The 21,439-nt window shown below is 35.5% G+C and overlaps 2 protein-coding genes across 6 annotated transcripts; one reads left to right on the top strand and one right to left on the bottom strand.

Moving 5' to 3' along the window:
* The first annotated feature begins 258 nt into the window (after positions 1-258).
* Positions 259-9,476, top strand: ttc8 (tetratricopeptide repeat domain 8). Of its 3 annotated transcripts, XM_053509853.1 has the most exons (15): positions 1,053-1,274; positions 2,445-2,474; positions 2,830-2,950; positions 3,084-3,147; positions 3,794-3,953; positions 4,068-4,157; positions 4,297-4,341; positions 4,534-4,619; positions 4,726-4,813; positions 4,914-5,024; positions 5,162-5,301; positions 5,408-5,582; positions 5,707-5,829; positions 7,826-7,909; positions 8,725-9,476. In XM_053509853.1, the coding sequence occupies exons 1-15, from the start codon at positions 1,161-1,163 to the stop codon at positions 8,839-8,841; spliced, it is 1,548 nt and encodes a 515-aa protein (XP_053365828.1). In that variant the 5' UTR covers positions 1,053-1,160; the 3' UTR covers positions 8,842-9,476. The 3 variants fall into 3 exon arrangements, with proteins under 3 accessions (XP_053365830.1, XP_053365828.1, XP_053365829.1); XM_053509855.1 differs by lacking the exons at positions 1,053-1,274; positions 2,445-2,474 and adding an exon at positions 259-320; XM_053509854.1 differs by lacking the exon at positions 2,445-2,474.
* Positions 9,477-9,556: 80 nt separating this feature from the next.
* On the bottom strand, positions 9,557-20,991 carry LOC128535794 (C-type lectin domain family 4 member G-like). Of its 3 annotated transcripts, none has more exons than XR_008361862.1 (7): positions 20,814-20,991; positions 17,705-17,821; positions 16,505-17,590; positions 16,208-16,371; positions 15,533-15,666; positions 13,603-14,815; positions 13,043-13,162 (listed from the first exon to the last, which is right to left on the bottom strand). XR_008361862.1 is itself a non-coding variant. In XM_053509852.1 (6 exons), the coding sequence occupies exons 1-6, from the start codon at positions 13,721-13,723 to the stop codon at positions 10,297-10,299; spliced, it is 960 nt and encodes a 319-aa protein (XP_053365827.1). In that variant the 5' UTR covers positions 13,724-14,614; the 3' UTR covers positions 9,557-10,296. The 3 variants fall into 3 exon arrangements, 1 of the variants encoding a protein (XP_053365827.1); XR_008361863.1 differs by having other exon boundaries at positions 16,505-17,505; positions 17,731-17,821; XM_053509852.1 differs by lacking the exons at positions 15,533-15,666; positions 16,208-16,371; positions 16,505-17,590; positions 17,705-17,821; positions 20,814-20,991 and adding exons at positions 9,557-10,450; positions 11,765-11,901; positions 12,286-12,449; positions 12,652-12,915 and having other exon boundaries at positions 13,603-14,614.
* Positions 20,992-21,439: the final 448 nt, after the last annotated feature.

The following is a 21,439-nucleotide window of genomic DNA, read 5'->3' as shown; positions in this document are numbered from 1 at the left end:
AAAATAATCTTTTTAGCATGTCGAATTCCCCCCCAAAAAAAGAATATTTTCAAAAATGTTAGTCACGTGTCTAGGGATCATTACTCTACAGTAATTGTGACACAGCACTGACAAAAAAGTGATATAAAAATATAATTTATGCTGTAGGATTCAGACATGTTTCGAAACAGACTTAATAATATATTTTTTAATCTTATAGAAAACCAAAAATCTCAACATTTTGATTTAATCAAGGAAACATTGTGACCAAATGCTGGCTAAGTTGTGCTACATCCGGGAGCCATTCAGAACTTGTTTGCATTAATAGGAACCCAAGGAAAGTGAGTTAACTCATTTTTTCTGGATTTTTTTTTTCAGTCAGTGACAGCTGTTTCCAAAGAGTCAACAGGTTGCCTTCGGCAGGCTGACGAATACTATGTGACATTTTGTGTGTTTTTTGTGTAATATTGGTAATATTTTGGTGTTTGGTTTAAAATATCTGGATTTACATTATTGCTTACTGGAAAATCAGTATCGTTATATTAATTTTTTGCCTTAGAAAATCATCCCCTCGCTGCTAGTTTATTTTCTCTATTTTTTGTTTGTTTTTTATTCTGTCCATTGTTCCTATATATTTACATTTTTGTTAAGTTTGCTTATACTCTATATCTTTTTTTTCTGTTAACTATGGTTAGTTAATTGTTTACACCTGAATCTTGTATGTTGTACTTTTATTCTTTCACTTTTGCAATTATTCTCGTTATTAATAAAAAAAAGAACCATAAATATATTATTAAAATATATAAAATACTTTAATGCGTCTAAATTCTATTTCTTACTTTTACAGAATGCAAAATTATTTCTATGGGTTAAGATAAATAGTATAATAACATTAACTACTATAATACTAGCTAATCTTTATTATAAACGTATGAACGTGTGCGCCAGGAGAAATTTAAGCCCGGGAAGAAGCTTTAAATCTTATGGGGGTGGAAAATCAGACATGCGCATGCGCATATTTTATGGAGGTGGAAAAATGTGCATGCGCACAAGGCTGGCTCTTGTTGCTGGGGGTAACGGGACGCTCGAGATTCAGCTAAGGAGCCTTTAGCAAGCCCCTTTTAGCTAAGCTAGCAACAAGCGAAATACGTTACCTGGTGTAAACTGACTGTAGGATAAAAATGGAAGTGACTTTGGATCCTTTTTTTCTAGCATGGAGCTATTTCAGGAGACGGAAGTTTCAAAAATGCTCGGATCTTTGCACAAAGGTGTTGGAGGATAATCCGTACGACCAAGTGAGTCTGTTTACATGGATAGAACACGGCTAGCAGCGCTGCTAAAGTTAGCTAGGTCAACTACAATAAATCCTCCTAATCTAGACCTCAGCTGAAATATAACTGAAACGCAGGAAGCTTATGAACATTAGTGGTTATAGGATCTAATTGTAACTCGTATAATGCTATTAGAGTGTACAGAGCTCAGAGCTGCTCCCAGTGAACCAGTCACCATAATGCACAATGTTATTACTGTTGTTTAAACTGTGCAATAACAGTAACCTAAACTTTTGTGCAATAGTAACTGTGCAATAACACAGTTTTAAACTGTGCAATATTAACTAGTACAATTTGCTTTGGAATTAAAACTATTGTATTGTTTGTTTCTTTTCTTTTGTATTATTTGTACTGTCTCGACTTTATATTTGCACATTTTTCTTTGCTGCTGTAAGATAGAAATTTCCCCACTGTGGACGAATAAAGGTATTTCTTATCTTGTCCCTGCTCTAGCAACTAATTTTGTTCTGTGGATAACCAAGGTAATATTATTGCATTGTTGTATTACATTATCTAGTGGTCACGACTTAACAATATCTGGGATTATGACTGTGTGGAATAAACAGCTTGGTCTAGACCATTGACTACTACATTGATAAATATTCTCATTTTCTATACTGCTTATCCTGTACTGGGTCACTGAGGGCCTGAGGCCTATCCCAGAAACCAGGTCATCTCAGGTACTATGGGTAATTTAGGAACCAATCTGCATGTCTTTGGACTATGTAAGGAAACTGGAGTACCAGGAGGAAACCCACCAAGCATGTGGAGAACATGCACACAGACACGAGGTGGAAATTAAACACTTAACCCTGGAGGTGCGAGGCCACAATGCAAACCACTACGCCACCATGGTGCCCCATTGATAAATACATGTTTTATATTTTATAATAGCCTTACTCTTGTGTTCATTAAAAGAAAAACTACCTAAAATGTAGTGAACTTTTATTTCTACCAGCACTTACAAGCTTGAGAAGTGTTGCAGATGCTTGGTCAGATTGAAGTGGATTTTTGCATGTGGATATTTGTTTTGTGAAAACACCATTCTGCATTATAAGGTATTTGCTTCTAAATTCAATTATCTAACCAGAATATTTATTTTATTACCCAACCCCACCTCACCTTATTGCCAAGGAACCTCATGCTTCACTCCATATTTCAGAGGTAACAGCTTAAGTCTGGTCCCTGATCCCTATTCCTGTCAATGAGATGTATTAGAAGCAGACTCTTAGTTAGATCCTAAATCACATCCTCCTAACCCTCAATAAATGTATTTCTGCCCTAACATGATCCTACTCACCTTAAAATAACCAATGGAATTGCAGAAGTAAGTGGAAAATGAGTGCAAGTTTTCTCTTTTTGAAAGTACACTGACATACAGGCTTCTTACTCTAAAAAGTATACAGCGCCTTTTCAGTTTCCCAGCTTTAGGTTTTAATGTAAGAACTTGCACAAAAGAAAGGGGGTTCATTTTGTTTAAAAGGATTTTGTTTCAAATATTTATTTTGTCTCCCTAAAGGCAGCTTGGAGCCTGAAGACAAGGGCTCTGACTGAGATGGTATACATTGATGAAGTGGAAGTTGATCAGGAAGGCATTGCAGAAATAATGCTGGATGAAAGTGCCATTGCACAAGTAGCACGTGAGTACTTCCATAAAGCTGCAGTCTGATATACAGTATGCATAAATTACATAAACCTCAGCATGCCTACTATTTTAGTCCGTCCCACAAAAGAAACAACCAAACTGTTTGTCTTTTTTTTTTTTTTTGGCAGGACCTGGAACGTCACTGAGGCTCCCTGGAACAAGCCAGGGTGGAGGGCCTACTCCAGCCATCAGGTTTATTAATTTTAATGTGTTAAATTATCTTGTTTTAGCCTAACTTGCTTATTTGTATATTGTGAGCCTACCTACCCAAATCACCAAGATATAAGATAATATGATGAATAGGGGCCCTTAAATCTCTTGCACCTGAGGATCCTCTATAACTATTAGAAAAGAGAAACCATAAACTCATAATCTCAGCTCATCTACATCTGGGCATTTAGCAGACGCTCTTATCCAGAACGACTTACATTTTTTATCCTATTACACATCTGAGCAGTTTAGGGTTAAGGGCCTTGCTCAAGGGCCCAACAGTGGCAACTTGGTGGTTGTGGGGTTTGAACCTGGGATCTTCCGAACCGTAGTCCAATGCCTTAACCACTGAGCTACCCCTGGCCCATCAAGTTCATCAAGTTTGTATTACACCTATTCAACCAGTTGAAATTATAATGAAAACTTGTCATAGTAAACATCAATTTCATAATGGTGTCTTAATTTCCATCGTTGTATAAAAAATAGATTATGCTTAGTCATCACATTGAGAACTATACAGGTAGGTCCAAGTTTTTAAGAAATTAAGTCGTGCTTACTGGAAGTAACATATTTAACTGAGTTTGTATTGTGTTTTGTATGTGATTTTTTTATTTTTTATTTTTTTTAGACCATTGACCCAGTCAGGTCGCCCAATTACTGGATTTGCAAGGCCCAGCACTCAGTCTGGTAGGCCAGGGACAATGGAGCAAGCCATCAGAACACCTCGAACTGCGAACACTGCCCGTCCGGTCACTAGTGCTTCTGGGAGATTTGTTCGATTAGGCACGGTAGGCAGTTACTCTGTGATATTATGTTTACACTTTTATTCTGCTTTAAACACCGTAGTGAATAGTTCTATGTGAACGCTGTTTCAATAACCAGCCATTTTATTAATTTTTCAGGCTTCTATGTTAACACATCCAGATGGACCATTTATAAACTTGTCCAGGTTAAACCTGCCAAAATATGCACAGAAACCTAATTTATCCAAGGTATTCCAACCGCATATCACAAGTCAATAATTGATTTAGTAGTCAAAGGCAAATTTCTTTAAAAACTCTAGTCTCGTAAGTCTGTTTCTGCCAGTTGTCCAAACTTTTTTTTTTCTTTATTTTTTAACTTTTATGCCAGACCTTATTTGAATACATATTTCACCATGAGAACGATGTCAAAAATGTAAGTACGTTCATCATGTTCTTTACTTCTAAATAATAGTTGCAATATATCAGTATTTATTCACAAGAAATGTAGACACTCTCAAATGAATAGAAATCTGTGATGGGTGAGAATCATTGGCAGTGATGTAATGAGGAAATGAGCTAAAATAAGCAATAAAATATTTTTGCTTGCCTTTGTGGAACATTTCAGGCTTTGGATTTAGCTGCATTAGCTACAGAGCATGCACAGTTCAAGGACTGGTGGTGGAAAGTCCAACTTGGGAAATGTTATTACAGGTGAAAAAACAACTTCTTGCTAGAGTTGTAATTGCATCGTGAAGAGAACTTTGATTTGTTGACTGTAATGATTGAGTGGTTGAATGATTGAGGTTTTTATTTGCAGGCTAGGTTTGTATCGTGAAGCTGAGAAACAATTCAGATCAGCCCTCAATCACCAGGAGTTTGTAGACACTTATCTCTACCTTGCAAAGGTACAGAGTTAATTCCTTTTAATTCATTTATACTTTGTACACTATACAATGGAAATGTACAATATCAATTTGTCTCCTCTCTCTGTTTCATTGTGTGCAGGTATATCAGCGACTGGATCAACCCATAACTGCCCTGAACCTCTTTAAACAAGGCCTGGACCATTTCCCTGGAGAGGTGACTTTGCTGACTGGGATTGCTCGCGTTCATGAGGCACGTATATCTGTCGGGTTCTCATGGATAAACCTGCAGATGTTATTTTGAGATTTCAGATTTGTGTAAGCTTGTATTGTAATGAAACTTGATTTTAGGTTGGAACTTAACTATTTTTTCTTTTTTTTCCATTTTAGGAAATGAATAACATCACTTCAGCTACAGAGTACTACAAAGACGTATTAAAACAAGACAACACACATGTGGAGGCCATTGCCTGCATAGGAAGCAACCATTTCTATACAGACCAACCAGAGATCGCCTTGCGTTTCTACAGGTTATCATCCTCATGTACAGTAGAAGAAAGGGCATTACTGCGTATAGGAGGTTATACAAATATATGTCACTCTATCTACTTTCTTTTAATTTTTTTTTTATTTTAGACGGTTGCTGCAAATGGGTGTGTATAACTGCCAGCTCTACAATAATTTGGGCCTGTGCTGCTTTTATGCACAGCAGTATGACATGACTCTGTCCTCATTTGAGAGAGCATTAGCCCTGGTTGCCAGTGATGAGGAACAGGCTGACATCTGGTACAATATTGGACATGTTGCCGTGGTGCGTCCGCCTACAACATAGCCACATTCATATAAAAGCTCACACTGTGAAGTTATTGGTTAAGCTGATGGAAAATTGATAGATCTTTAAGCTAACTCTGTTGTGTCATGTCTCTTTCCCTCAGGGTATTGGTGACTTAACTCTAGCTTATCAGTGCTTTAAACTAGCTTTGGCGTTTAACAATGATCACGCTGAGGCGTTCAACAATTTAGCAGTGCTGGAGCTACGCAAAGGCAGTATTGAGCAGGTAAGGCATGATTTTAAACGAAGATTATATTATATTATGAATATATTCTAAAGGTTAATTTAGGGGGCTTTTACATGGAAATCTATGTATGTGTCGAACTAGCGGATAATTAATTTTATACATTCAATAATCCTTTAAAACCTTTATACCACACCCTTGTTGGACTGTTATTGGTTAAATTATGTTAGTATGTTAGCATTTTTGTAGTACCAACTTACCCAGGGACTATTATAATTTACATGCTACATAAGCTGATAAAAAAAAAAAACATTTTTGTGAAAGAACCTTTATTCAGCCAATAAAGGTTAAGTTGTAATTTTAATGGGATGGCCATATGAACTAGTCATATGGGTAAATGTATTAGCCAAAAACAAAGAGTTAAATTTGTACTAAATGCACAGTATCTAAAAGGTAATTTGCCTGTAACATCACACACTGTGATGTTTAATTGCTTACTTGGCCAGTGTGGAACGTCTCTGACTGTAAAAAATTGCATGTTATGTTGATTATAGTACCTTTCATTTTTGTCTATTTTTTAAAGTGTATGTATTCTGTGAACTGTAATATCTGTTGGCACACATTGTATGAATAGTCATTTAGTTGTTTGTGTGGGTGGATAGTTTAATTACTGGAATTGTCTAACAAAATGATATCAGTCAATTTAGTCTCTGAGTTCTAAAGGAAATTGGCTTGCAAAACAGGCTACACAGTTCTAATGTTCTTCATCAGTAAACACTATTGTTTTCCCTGTACCAGAAAATATGCAGGCAGAACAAAGAATATTAAAGTCTTTTTATGACTTAAATGACTTTGGATTAGGTGCTTTGCTTATTGGTACATGAAGAAAAGAAAAGAAAAAAATGCTTTCACCCAATAATATAATGCATATTCAGATGTAAGACAAACGTCTCTTAAATCAAATTTTGTCATATACAGTGCCAATGGAACATTTTCTGACCCCTTTAACTCTTCCACATTTCACATTCGTCTTAAAATAGATCATATCCTTTTTTATTATTCTACACACAATACTTCACAATAACAAAGAACAAAGATGCATTTGGAGTATTCTGCTTTGTTAATTTCTTTAAAAAAAACTAAAATATCACATTTACATAGGTATTCAGACTCTATATCAATGATTCTTGATAGGCGACAACTTGCTTGGAACACTCGTGAATGACTGAATTCATTGGGCAAATACACGTCTATATAAGCTCTATATAAAGTGTCACCATAAATGATGTACAGTTTGGACACAAGTTTGGATTATTCTCTACATTCTAGAACAGTACTGGATTTTTAAACTTTGAAATAACACACAGTACTGTTTTTTTTTGTTGTTACTATGAAATAACAAACATGACCTTAGTTAATTAAGTAACAACTATAGTCAGTTGTTATTTTAAGACATAAAAGTCAGCTGTTCTGAAATAGTTTTAGCAAGAAAGTGCAATTTGCAAAACCCATCAAGCACCATGATGAAACTGGCTCTCATGAAGACCATAAGCAACACCAAAACTTACTCCTAATGCAGATGAGAAGTTAATTTAAAGTTACCAGCCTCACAAAGCACCAATTAACAGCACCTCAGATTAGAGCCGTTATCAAGGCTTTACAAAGCATACACGTAAGTAGCAGACACTTCTCAACATCAACTGTTTCAACTGTTCAAAGGTTATTATTGCATATTTTGAATGCCTTTAGCATTGTTTTACAATGTAGAAAGAAATAAAAATCAGGAAAGCCATGGAATTAGAAGATGTCTGTCTGTCTGCCGGACTATCTAAACTTTACTGTTTATATCATGCACCTCTAGAAACATAAGGAAGTGTGGGAAATGGTAAAGTGTTTAAAAAATACCCATCAGTTTTTATCTTTTGTTAAAACCAATTCATATAGGAGAGCCGAAGCAGCACAAATGTTTTTTACAGATCATTTAAATGATTAACATGTTTATTGGTTTCAGTGTGAGTGATGTTGCTTTTTGTTACAGGCAAAAGCCTTTTTGCAAACAGCTGCTTCTCTCGCTCCCCACATGTACGAACCACATTTCAACTTTGCTGTACTTTCAGATAAGGTAAGCACTCAGATAGCTTTTATCTTTCTTGCAGGTACATGTATTTTCACATGACAATAGCTGATTTTGGACACTATGTTACAGCATTCAGCTATTACTACATGGACACAGTGAAATTTCAAGACTCACACACCAGTTCATTTGGAACACCTGTATACCTACATTTATATAATTGTGCATGTCAGCACACTGGGGATGGATAGGCATTGTTCAAACACCACTACCACTACTGTAAGCTGCCTCTGTTGGGCCTTTGAGCTTAACCCTTAACCACTTAGATGTATAATGAGATAAAAATGTAAGTCGCTCTATATAAGGGCGTCTGCCAAATGCTGAAATGTAAATGTGAAATATGTGCATAAAATCATTCAAGTCCTGTGATATCAATCACTTAAATGGGCTGGTTTGAGTTATGTTGATCTCTTGGGATTTTCAAGGTATTGTTGATTTCAGTTTGTTCCATGTGGCAGAAACTCTGCAGTAACTCAGATAATCACTTTATACCTGTCCTGAGCAGAAAAGCATCTTAGAATGGACATTTTAAATGGTCTATAGCTTTTGGTCCCACTTCTTTTATTGAAGAACAGTTAACAGTTGTGTGTGAAGAAAATCACTAAAGATACATAGTTTATAAAATATTTAAACCACCCCATATGACACCAGTAAGCATGTCAAGGTCAAAGTACAGTAACTGAGATCATGCTTTTCCCCTTAATTGATATAAACATTATCAGAAGATTTTAACCTGTCTCAAAATATATTTATACGTATTTATACCTGACCATCAGTACTTGTTTTACTGTTTTGTTTCAAAGATTGGTGATCTTCAGAGTAGCTACATGGCTGCCCAGAAGTCAGAGGATGCTTTTCCTGAGCACGTGGACACTCAACAGATCCTGAAGACCCTTAGACAGCACTTCGCAGTGCTCTGAATTTTTTATTTAAATATTCCCACATTATGTAATCCCAGAGTAAGGCAGGCTATAAAACTTTGAGGTTTAAATTATTTAAGAAAATTTGTGACCTTTTATTTCAAGTCAGGTATTAAATCTCACAGGTAAGTTTCGGCTAAATTGGTTGATAAATACCTTATCTTCCTAAATATTCAACAACATTTTTTCACTATAAAATCAAACTGTATGTCAAAGTTATTTTTAGGTATAGAAGGGAAATCCTGGCATCAATATGAGTTCCCTCTTTCTTATTACATCATGGACTCCTTAATTATTTTAAAAATAAAGCTCTTCACATAAACCAACTCTCACTGGCCATATCTCTGCAACCAGACATGATATACAGTACTTGGTACCAAAATGATTATTGACCCAGGAATCTGAAAATATGCAGCACTCCCCAAATGATCATGATTAATACCTGATTTGATGTGATGGGTCACAAATATTAATAGATATAATAAACCATAGTGTATAGTTTTTAACTTAGAGCAAAGCTATAATGAGAGGGAGAAAAATGGACCTTGAGTTTGTTTTAAAAATGGTATGTATTATGTAAAGTGTTTGGCATTGAAAATGCATAGAGTGTAAATAAAACGCAATTATTTTACTCATTTCAGTGTCAAGTAATTAAATATGAAAAATGAGAATAAATTTATTATTATTATCATTAATGTTATTATTTTTAATCACATGTTCTTTCAAACTATTCTGATTGGTTTTCCACCACATTCCTACCACAGGAAGTTCAATTCAATTTTATTTGTATATTGCTTTAAACAATTGACATTGGCGCAAAACAGTTACACCCAATCTAAAGAATTATTTAAGTTTATATGAAATGTGTATGAATCAAAATGATAAGATTGTCCCTGATGAGCAAGCCGAGGACATCTGCGATAGTGGCAAGGAAAAACTATGAAAAACCTGAGATGGCAATAGGAAGAAACCTTGAGAGGAACCAGACTCAACAGGGAACCCATCCTTAGTTGGGTGATAATGGAAATAATAAATACATCTGTGAATAGGTACATGAACAAATCACAGCATGTCTTATAACTGTGTATCATTTTGAACACAAGAGGGAAAGTATAAAAAAAAGCATTTTTTTTAAACAAGAACAAACTAAATTAGTTAAAGGTTATTTCCATATTCCCAATATGCTTGTAAGTAAAAGTTTGTCCTAGCAGGTTGCTAACCAACCAGCAGTATTTCTAAGCAAAAGTAACATCAGATACTGTAAGTCCTACTGTACTCTCCAAAGTACAAAGTCCTAGTTTATTTGTGTGTGCTTGTGAATGTGAGTGGGGGAGTGAGAGCAAGAGAATGACTGAATAGTTGTTACATACTAAATAAAACAAAATATTTAATCATTTTTGATGAATTATAAGTAAAAAAAACAAAAACTTGACATTCATTTTTAAATGAGAATTTTTAAAGTGTTTTATCTATTTCCTTCTCACAGATCCATTTTAGTGGGTGTGAACATGGTGCATCATTCCAGGCCTTCATTGGATTATTGGTGGGATAGACGGCTGCGCAATCCTCTATTGACATTTCATCATTAGGCTCCCCTTCCATCCAGTACCTATAAAACATGCCTGGTTTGACCTACAGTACTGTGCAAAGAGTTAAGGCAGGTGTGGGAAAAAATGCTGTGAAGTAAGAGTGCTTTTTAATGTTAATGAATTTTTATCAATTAACAAAATGGAACGTAAATGAGCAAAATAGAAATCCAAAACCACCCTTGCAAAACCAGAACTTGGCAGACAAGTTGTTCCAAACATTTTGGAAAATTACCCCAGATCTTCTGTGTCTGTAGGCTGCCTTAAATCCTTCTGTAATGATATTAAAATCAGGGCTCTGCCGTGGCCAAACCATCACTTCCAGGACTCCGTGTTTTTCTCTACGCTGATTATAGTTCTTCAGGACATTGGGTGTATGTTTGGGGTCTTTGTCCTGCTGCTGAATAAATGTAGGGCCAATCAGATGTCTCCCTGATGGATAAGTATCTGCCTGTATTTCTCAGCATTGCAGACGCCATTGATCCTGACCAAATCTCCAACTCCATTGCAAAAATGCAGCCCCAGACTTGCAAGGAACCTCCACCATTTCACTGTTGCTTGCAGACATCTCCAGGGTTTACCAAGCAATCTGCCTCCTGCTACAGCCAAATATTCCAATCATCAGTCCAGAGCACCTGCAGCCATTTTTCTCCAACCCAATCTACTGTATGTTTCTGTACATAGTTGAGACGTTTAGCCTTGTTTCTACTTTTGGGCCGTAATTCTTCAGGAAGTCAGGAAGATGACTTCCGGCCAGACTCCTCTGGACAGTACAAGTCTGCTGCATTAAGTTTCCCTAGCTGACTGCTGCATCTATGGTCCTCAGCATTGCCCTATTCTTTGTGCTTCTTCAAAATAGCTTGAACAGCCTATCTTGAAACCTCAATCTGCCCACTTGCCATAGTGTATGACAAGTGACATAAAACTGTCTTCCACAACCTCTCCTTAGTAGAAGAGTGTGGCTCTTCCTCATCCAATTTTAAGTTTCCTACACAGTTGTTTCTGTTTCAGTTAATGATTAAATTTTAACATTGATATGAAATTGGTGATCATTAGCACCTGCTTGATATAATTTGTTAATCATACACCTGACTGCAAGTGTAAGAATTGATGTTGGTTTAAAGCCAAATGGTAGTAACACCAAATATTAATTTGATTTTGACTTCTGTTGACAATCATTCATTTTGTAAATTGCTAAAAAGAAACTATTAAAAATATATTTTTGAAAGCATTTCTTTACAGCATTTCTTTACATTCGCCTAAAACTTTTGCATCGTACTGTATATGTTATTATTTATGCCCTATATAGCAATAGCAAATGAAAAGAGATTGATTACCCTTCTTTCAATGTGGTCTCATTCAGCCATTTCCAGATCCCTTCTGTATGGTCATCCTTTAGTCCGATCCAAAACCCATAATTATAACTGAAAGGTAGGTTGTACCGAAGTGCTTTTAAGCTTTCTACAATGAACTCCTATGCAGAAGAGTGGGTGTTAAAGGTTAGGTGGATTTTAAAGATAATATTGTACTGTAAATAGCCTTTTGACTTTTTCTAACCTTTGACAAAAAAAATAAATAAAAAAATCTTGTATCTCAAGACTACTGGCCTCAAAAAATCAACATTACTGCTCATAGCATCAGAAAGAAAAAAAAATCCATATATATGAATTTACCATGTCATGAAAAGGAAAAATCTATATATTTTGTCTTTCGCTGCAATAGTTTTTTTTTTTTTTACATGACATGCTAATCAAGACTATAAATCTTTAAGGATTTAATCGATTGCAGAAACTAAATTTAAATCTATCTACTGTGGAGACAAATGTGTAATATGAGGGTAAATGATTTTTTTTTTTACCTCTTTCTCTTTAGAGTCTATAACCACTAAGTCAGCTCCTTTTTTCTTGCAGTCATCCCTGCCTCCATTCCAGCCTCGGCGTGGAGTCGATGAAGACACAGCAAAGTAAAAGCATGTGCTGTTCATCAGCACCCAATTGGGCAAGCACTTTCCACAGTTCGCTTCTGTTAAATTGTTGTGCAAAGTACAGCAAATTAATGGGCAAACAAAAAAGACAGGATTATGGACAGGATTATTATTTTTTCTATCCATATAAAGAAGGATGCTGGATTTTGAATGATGTAATTACTTAAATGTAATGAGAAAATAAACGATTAGTCTGCAGTTACTAAATTTGAAGGCAAGTTAATTGTAAAAAACAATTACCAAGATTTGAAATTTGAGATTGCAGTTTTCTTTTGTCTTCTTCTAATTTTTGTTTTTGTGAGTTTAGTGTCTTCTTTGAATCTGTCTCTCTGTTCAAATTTATCTGCAGGTTTTGAATCTGTTTTACGTCTTCATCATGCTTTTTTTGAAGTGTGTTCTTGGACTCAATCAGACCTCTGTGGTCTGACTGCAGCTTAGCAAGTTGAGAGCTAATTATTGATGAGTTGAAAGACAAGATGTCATGTTTGTTATTCACCCTGTTAACTGAAGAAATAACAAGTTAGAGGGCTAACTTTCATTACCTCAGCCTCTTTTAAGACTGCGTAACTTGAACTTCATTTGTTACCCTTTACAGTATACATAATTTTTTAGCAGTTCAATATATACTCACTGTGCAGACTCAGTCCTGCTACAATAAAAAGAAATACAACACTTAGGACCCCCAGTACTATAGTTGCCAGTCGATAAGTCCTAGAACTTGGTTCAGCTCTTAGACGCGTAAACCTGTTCACTGCATAAGAAAATATATCAAATCTACAATCTGCAAAGTGTATCTAAAACAGTGTAAAGCCATAAGAGTTACAGCTCCTAGTCAATTAATTATTAAATGAATTAATTACAATTTACTGAAAATAAATATAGTGGTCTTTTAAAACTAGGACAAAAAGTGTCTATTAGCTATTTTAGAGTTATGTGCATAATCTGCAATTACTTCATAAAAATAGCACAAGCAGAAGCAGTCCTGTATATTTACTTTTTTTCATAATTACTGGTAGAAAGGCAACTGTACATAACAATCTAAAGATTTGTTTACAGATAATTAAGATTGTGACCAAATCTATTAAACAATATTATACTGTAAACCCATTTATTCTTCAAAGTTCAGGAAACATCATGAAAAATATACTCAACCTAGATCACGTGATGTTTGATAAACAGTTATTTACTTACTATTTGAATACAGAGGATGAACGTCTCCAGTTAAATCCTCATGAGGATCTAATTCACTGTATGTCACTTTTCCTTGGTCTTCAGAGTTCACCATATTTTGCACTTTTTTCACAATTCTCATCAAAGTGATCAATGTGTTAGTGGTCTTTGCTCTTTACTCTGTGCAGGGCAAACTGTTTGCCCTGACAAGGTCACTGAACTCATTTACTGTTGATTGTGGGTGGACCTACTGAGGCAATTCATGTTTGTTTAGATGAGGAAGTACGTGGCATAGAATTTTGTTCAGATTGTCATAGATTGTTTTATCAAAATAATGATACTTTTAAATCAAATTAAGTAAGTGTTTACAATAAAATAAAATAATTAATAAAAGCCATAATTCAAAATAGTTCAGTATTACCACAATGACCATCACAAGTGACTCTTAGCAGGCACAATAATAAATATACTGTAAATGTTATGCAAAAAGATTCCCACCACAAATGACTAGACAAACAATAAAGCACTCACCCACTCATCATCTATACAGTACTGCTTTATTCTGTGATCAGGGTTGCAGGGGGGCCTGGGGCCTATCCCAGGAAACTTAGAGCACAAGGTGGGGTACACTCTGGACAGTGTGCCAATCCCTCGCAGGGCACACACATGCACACACATACACACACTCACACACTACAGGCAATTTGGGAACGCCAATTAGCCTAATCTGAATGTCTTTGGACTGGGGGAGGAAACAGAGTACCCGGAGGAAATCCACCAAGAACGGGAAGAACGTGCAAAGTTATTTTAACATTTTTATTTTTTTTTCCCCACCTTAAAACAAGTCAGGTCAGGTACAGAACATTACAGTTATTACAACCGTATGCAATGTGATGCAGAAAGTGAAATATATAAGTAGAGTAAGTAACGCATACAGTACAACTAAAAGCACACAACCTAGAGTACAAGACAAGTGTTAAGTTTAAAGAATGTACTCACTTAAAATTAGTCTAAATGTTTTATCATCTTTGGTGTATTATAACTATCACTAATGGACAAAAACAAGATAGTCATGATTAACTGAGGATTCTAAAGTGCTTCCTTTTCACAGATCCAATTTAGTGAGTATGAACATGGTGCATCATTCCAGGCCTGCATAGGATTTTCAGTGGAATATACAGCTGCACAATCCTCTCCAGCCAAGTAATCATTTGGCTCCCCAGCCCTCCAATACCTATAAAATATGCATTTTTGAAATTATCAGCCACAAAATTAAAACTAATATTAATAGTTATTAATTACTTATGCTCTCAAAACAGGATTAGGCATATGCCATAAATGTAAACATAAACATAATCGTGTGCAGCTGATGCACTGTGTGTTCCGAGACTTTTCAACCACACGTGGCCTTAACTTTTTCACCATTTTGAGATGCTCTTCTGTATGATTGGACCAAAAGGCTAGCTTTCCTTTGCAATGCTCATTTTGCGCACCTACGACCCTGTCGCTGGTTCACAGACTGTCCTTCCTTTAACCACTTTCGGTATATACTGACCACTGTATCCTGGGGAGACCCCATGAGACTTGCTGTTTCAAAGATGCTCTGACCCATCATCTAGCTATTTGACTCTAGTTAAAGTACCTCAGTTCTTTACACTTACCCCTTCTTTTCTTGTTTGAACAAATTAACTTTAAAAACTGACTCTTAACTTGCTGCCTCATATATCCAACCCCTTAACGGATGCTACGGTAAAAAGATTATCAATGCAATTTACTTTACCTACAGTAGTTCTAATGTTGTGGCTAACTGATGTGTGTGATAAATAAAACAAGGTGCAGGTATTAGGAGTAATATGGTATATTCATAAATATTAATTAATTAATTATTCATTTATGTTCATAAATAAAATCTTTTGTAAAAAAGGAAATTTAATTTAATAACATGTTGTACCCTTTTGTCAGTGGTGTCTCATTCAGCCATTTCCAGGTGCCTTCTGCATGGTCGTCTTTCAGTCCAATCCAAAATCCATTATTATAACTAAATTGTAGGTTGTAGTGTGTTTTTAAGCTCTTTACGATGAACTCCTATGCAGAACAGTAATATGAATATTTATTAGATTGTGTTTTGGGAAGCAGAGTCATTGCTTGTCAACAGGTACAGTATATCAAGAGACTGCTTAGGACCCCAAGCCAGTAGGGGGCCCCAAGTGGTGACAAAATGATCTATTATTTATAAAATAATGGTGATGAAGGCTGTTTGAAAGGCCTGTTTGAGTGCCTCTGTTCTAAAGAATGGTATTTGCTGCATTTTAATACATGTCTAGTGCACTGATTGTACAATATATCAAAGCAAACTCAGAAACTAGAGAGAAAATAATGTCAATTAAAAAGGACAGAGCATAAAGAGTAGCATCAAGAGAGCAGTTTTTAATTTTAAACATGTTGCAATTTTACATTGTAATTTTTTTTCTGCATTTTTAAGTAATGCTACTCAAGATTTTACATAGGAAAAAAATATTAAATAGGAAACAAATTTTTTTTTTTTTTTATCAATTTCAGAAACAGAATTTAAAACAATCTATTGTGGAGATAACTGTGTAATATGGGGCAAATGTTTATATCTGACCTGTTTCTCCTTAGAGTCTATAATGACTAAGTCAGCTCCTTTTTTCTTGCAGTCATCCCTGCCTCCATTCCAGTCTCGACGTGGAGTTGTTGAAGACACAGAAAAGTAAAAACATCTGCTGTTCATCTGCAACCAATTGGGCAAGCACTTGCCACTCCTACCTTCTGTACAATGAAAAATGTGCGTTATTTATCTTTATGGAATTCTGGAAGATCACTGAAATTCTATTATTTTCAATTATTGCAATCATTATTATTATTATTATTGGAATCATATCCATTATAAGGAAAAAATTACCAGGAGTTGAAATTTGAGATTGCATTTTTCTTATGTCTTCTTCTAATTTTTGTTTTTGTGCGATTAGCTCCTTCCTCATATCTGTCTCTCTGGTTAAACTTATTTGCAGGTTTTGGATCTGTTTTACATCTTCATCATGCTTTTCTTGAAGTGCATTTTTGGACTCAATCAGATTTTTGTGGTCTGACTGCAGTTGAACAAGTTGAGAGCTAATTATTGAAATTTGAGATTGCATTTTTCTTATGTCTTCTTCTAATTTTTGTTTTTGTGCGATTAGCTCCTTCCTCATATCTGTCTCTCTGGTTAAATTTATTTGCAGGTTTTGGATCTGTTTTACATCTTCATCATGCTTTTCTTGAAGTGCATTTTTGGACTCAATCAGATTTCTGTGGTCTGACTGCAGTTGAACAAGTTGAGAGCTAATTATTGAAATTTGAGATTGCATTTGCACTTCTAATTTTTGTTTTTGTGCGATTAGCTCCTTCCTCATATCTGTCTCTCTGGTTAAATTTATTTGCAGGTTTTGGATCTGTTTTACATCTTCATCATGCTTTTCTTGAAGTGCATTTTTGGACTCAATCAGATTTCTGTGGTCTGACTGCAGTTGAACAAGTTGAGAGCTAATTATTGAAATTTGAGATTGCATTTGCACTTCTAATTTTTGTTTTTGTGCGATTAGCTCCTTCCTCATATCTGTCTCTCTGGTTAAATTTATTTGCAGGTTTTGGATCTGTTTCACATCTTCATCATGCTTTTCTTGAAGTGCATTTTTGGACTCAGTCAGATTTCTGTGGTCTGACTGCAGTTGAACAAGTTGAGAGCTGATTATTGAAATTTGAGATTGCAATTTTCTTTTGTCTTCTTCTAATTTTTGTTTTTGTGAGTTTAGTGTCTTCTTTGAATCTGTCTCTCTGTTTAAATTTATCTGCAGGTTTTGAATCTGTTTTACGTCTTCATCATGCTTTTTTTGAAGTGTTTTCTTGGACTCAGTCAGACTCCCGCAGTCTGACTGCAGTTGAACAAGTTGAGAGCTGATCATTGATGAGTTGAGAGACAAGATGTCATGCTTGTCATTCACTCTGTAAACTGAAGAAATAATAAATTAAAGTGCTACCTCACATTAGACTTAATAACATTAAGTAACTTTTTTATTCACGTTGTACAGTAAACATGTTTATCAGTTTAGCAACATATACTCACTGTGAACACTCAATCCAATTATAACGAAAAGAAATGCAGCACTTAGGGCCCCCAGTACTATAGCTGCCGGGTGATTAGACCTAGAGCTTGGTGCATCTCTCACAAAAAACCTGGTCACTGCATAAGAAAATAAGTTAAATTCGCACAGCATATCAGCACAAAAAAGCTCTGAGAGTTACACTTCCTGTGTTATTATTTGACTGTATACTTGTTATTGTGGCTTAAATCTGGCAAACTGACAAAAATAAAAACAGACCATAATCACTATAACATATTAGTGAGATGTTTTTCTCTATTTAATAATTTCTCTTTTTCCAGTATTGCAACATCACTTTATTCGTATCAGCATTTTTGTTCTTTTAAAAGTGACTCATTGCAGAAGTAAAGTTTTGATGTGTCAGCAAAATTATTTAAAAGGTAAAGAGTATTTTAAAAAATGAACAAAAACTGTATTTAACTCTTTAGTGTGAATTGTCATTTCATATCAGGTACAAATATAAATAATATGAATAAATAGTTGTCTTCTCACATTGAGAAATAGTTTCTATTCCTCAATGTGAAAAATGGTTCACAATGGAGTGAACTATTCTTTATCATTTTTAAGTGTCATCTTTGATTGTATGACATGTATTATTAAAAGAATTACAACCCTAAGATTTAGTGCACAATTATAAACAATTTAGTTTCATTTAGTTTACCTGAATTTTGGCAGTCTGAAATTTGTGTGATTGAAAATGGTAATGAAGATGGTATTTTTAACACTTAAAAACATTTTTGAATTTAGTAAGTTCAATATTTTTACATTGAATTTCAAAGCTTGAATTACATTTTCATTTGAAATATACAAGTACAATATATTTCAGTGTAATTTTTTTTCATATCGTAAATGCTGTAAGTATTTTTTCCATTCAGATAATTTTTTGCTATTTTGCTTTGAGGAATATAAAACACAGAGGGTGGACTTAATGCTCAACAGACTCAACTGAGCTCTGAATGTGTAAAACAACTGCTAAAATCAAAAAAAAAAAAAAAAGTGTCAGTGGATCTCCAATTTTCTGACTGGCAGACCACAGGCAGTAAGGATGGGCAGACATGTCTCAGCCTCCCTCACTCTCAGCACTGGAGCCCCCCAGGGTTGTGTTCTGAGCCCCCTGCTGTACTCTCTGTACACCCACGACTGCGTGGCCACTACCAGCTCCACCACCATCATCAAGTTCGCTGACGACACTGTTGTGGTGGGCCTGATCACGAACAACGATGAGACGGCCTACCTGGAGGAGGTTGGAAATCTGGAGAACTGGTGCCAGAGAAACAATCTCCTCCTGAACGTCAGTAAGACAAAGGAGCTGATAGTGGACTTTAGTACAAAGCAGGTGAGGAACTACCAGACCCCCGTCATCAACAGGAGCCCAGTGGAGAGAGTGGACAGCTTCAGATACCTCGGTGTTCACATCACGCAGGACCTGGCATGGTCCTGTCACATCAACACCGTGGTAAAAAAGGCCCGGCAGCGTCTCTACCACCTCAGACGCTTGAGAGACTTTAGACTGCCCTCCAAGGTGCTCAGGAATTTCTACTCCTGCACCATAGAGAGCATCCTGACGGGAAATATCACGACCTGGTTCGGGAACAGCACCATGCAGGACAGACGAGCTCTACAGAGGGTGGTGCGATCAGCTGAGCGCATCATCCGCATCGAGCTCCCTGACCTGCACTCAATCTACAGCAAGCGGTGCTTGACCAAGGCCAGGAAGATCGTGAAGGACCTCAGTCACCCCAATAACGGACTGTTTACTCTGTTGCGGTCTGGGAAGCAATTCCGCTCCTTGAAGGCCAACACAGAGAGACTGAGGAGGAGCTTCTTCCCGCAGGCGATAAGGTCTCTCAACCACAACCACACCACTATGCAGAACTAACAATCTTTTCATCTTTTTCATAATTGATCAAATCCATCAATCTTCTTACATCCATGAACACTATGGACAATTACATGCTCACCTTCCTTCATATATACACTACATGTCGTTTGCTTACATCCTGGACCATTGCACAAAGTCACTTTAATAACTTTGCACACCTACCTTCACAACTACACTACATTTTACAGTTTTACGTTTACATCCTGGACCAGTGCACAAAGACACTTTAATAACCTCTGCACAAAGTCACTTTATTCCATGCATATTTGCACACACAGCACAGTATATTTCAATTTGTACAGTAGATTTCTATTTTTGCACATCATATTTCTATTTCTATTTTTATTTTTAGTTCTATTTTTCCTAGTTTAATTTAATTTTTATTTAATTTCTATCGTATTTCTTTTATTCATATTTATTTCTTATTTGTAAACTTTAATTCTCTTCTAGGGTCAATGGCAGCCGTAAAATGCATTTCACTACATTTCGTACTGTGTATGTTTGTGTATGTGACAAATAAAATTTGAATTTGAAAATCCACTCATCAGAAGAATACCAGTTAAAAAAAAATTCAAGCCCAATGTTGTCATTATATCCTTTTTCAATATGATTGTATGCAAATTTCACTTTGTTTATTTAGCTTTTTAGCTTTTATGTACTTTATGCATGAGCATGCTACAGTGGCACAAAAATGTAAGTATTTCTATTCGTAATTATTTATTGTATTGTCAAAGTTCATCATATTTGACACTTTAAAGAAAGGAGTACATTAAACACCATCTTAGATCTTTTTATATTTTATATATAAAATCAAAATTAAATAATTGCAATCTAATACTAATGCTAGTCCTTATTTATCTTGAATATGAATGGGATAACAATTCCTGAGGCACTTAAACACTTTATTATTTACAGTATATAAATAATAACAATTGGATGCTAAGTGTTGTCTGGAGGTACTATATGCAGGCACTTTGAAGAAGAAGTATATATTTTCTGTAATTCATGACTACTCAAAAAAAGACCCCGGTCAACATGAGAATATAAAACTTAATTTGTTTTACAGATAACTAAAATGTACCAGAAATACTAGTAACTGCGACCTTTTTTTTCTGTAATTGTTTATAAAACATGCTAAATAATAAATGTAACCTCCATCTCATAATGTTTGTTGAAAAAAATTTACTTACTCTTTGAAGGATGATCATCTGCTTCATTTTGAATTTCTAATTCATTGTATGTTACATTTGTTTGCTTTTCAGAATTTCCCATAATTGCTGATTATTTACACCAAAAAAAAAATATATATAGCTATATATACATATTTTTTATGGTCTTAATCTTTACTCTGTGCTGGGCAAATTGTGTGTCCTGACGGTGTAACTGAAGACTTTAACTGCTGATGGGTGGAGCTAAAGGTGTTGCATTAATGATTCATCTTGAGTATTGTAAAATAAAAGACATTCTCAAATGTCTCAACATCGAAGACCTCAAATCCCAAATTCTTATATCCCTCAAGAGTGACATTATAACTGTTATTAAAGAAGAATTGAGAAGTGCACTGACCGAAGAACTGAACTCCATTAAGAGCGAGTTAGAGACACTTAAGGCCGAAATCACCAGTTGCGTTGCGACAACCCACGCAGAGATGGACCAGATTAAGTCTTCTGTAAGGGACATGGAGGGCGGACTGTCTACATGATCGGATGAAGTGGTCTCAATGCAAACTACTATAACGAGCCTGCAGGCAGAAATGACTGAAAGTGAGGTATGATGATATGGAAGGGAAAATGCAGAGATGTAACATTCGAATCCT

The sequence above is a fragment of the Clarias gariepinus genome, chromosome 13, assembly GCF_024256425.1.
Source record: "Clarias gariepinus isolate MV-2021 ecotype Netherlands chromosome 13, CGAR_prim_01v2, whole genome shotgun sequence".
Classification (NCBI taxonomy): domain Eukaryota; kingdom Metazoa; phylum Chordata; class Actinopteri; order Siluriformes; family Clariidae; genus Clarias; species Clarias gariepinus.
The sequence above is the reverse complement of the archived record's forward strand: the minus strand, read 5'-3'. Positions and strand labels throughout refer to the sequence as shown.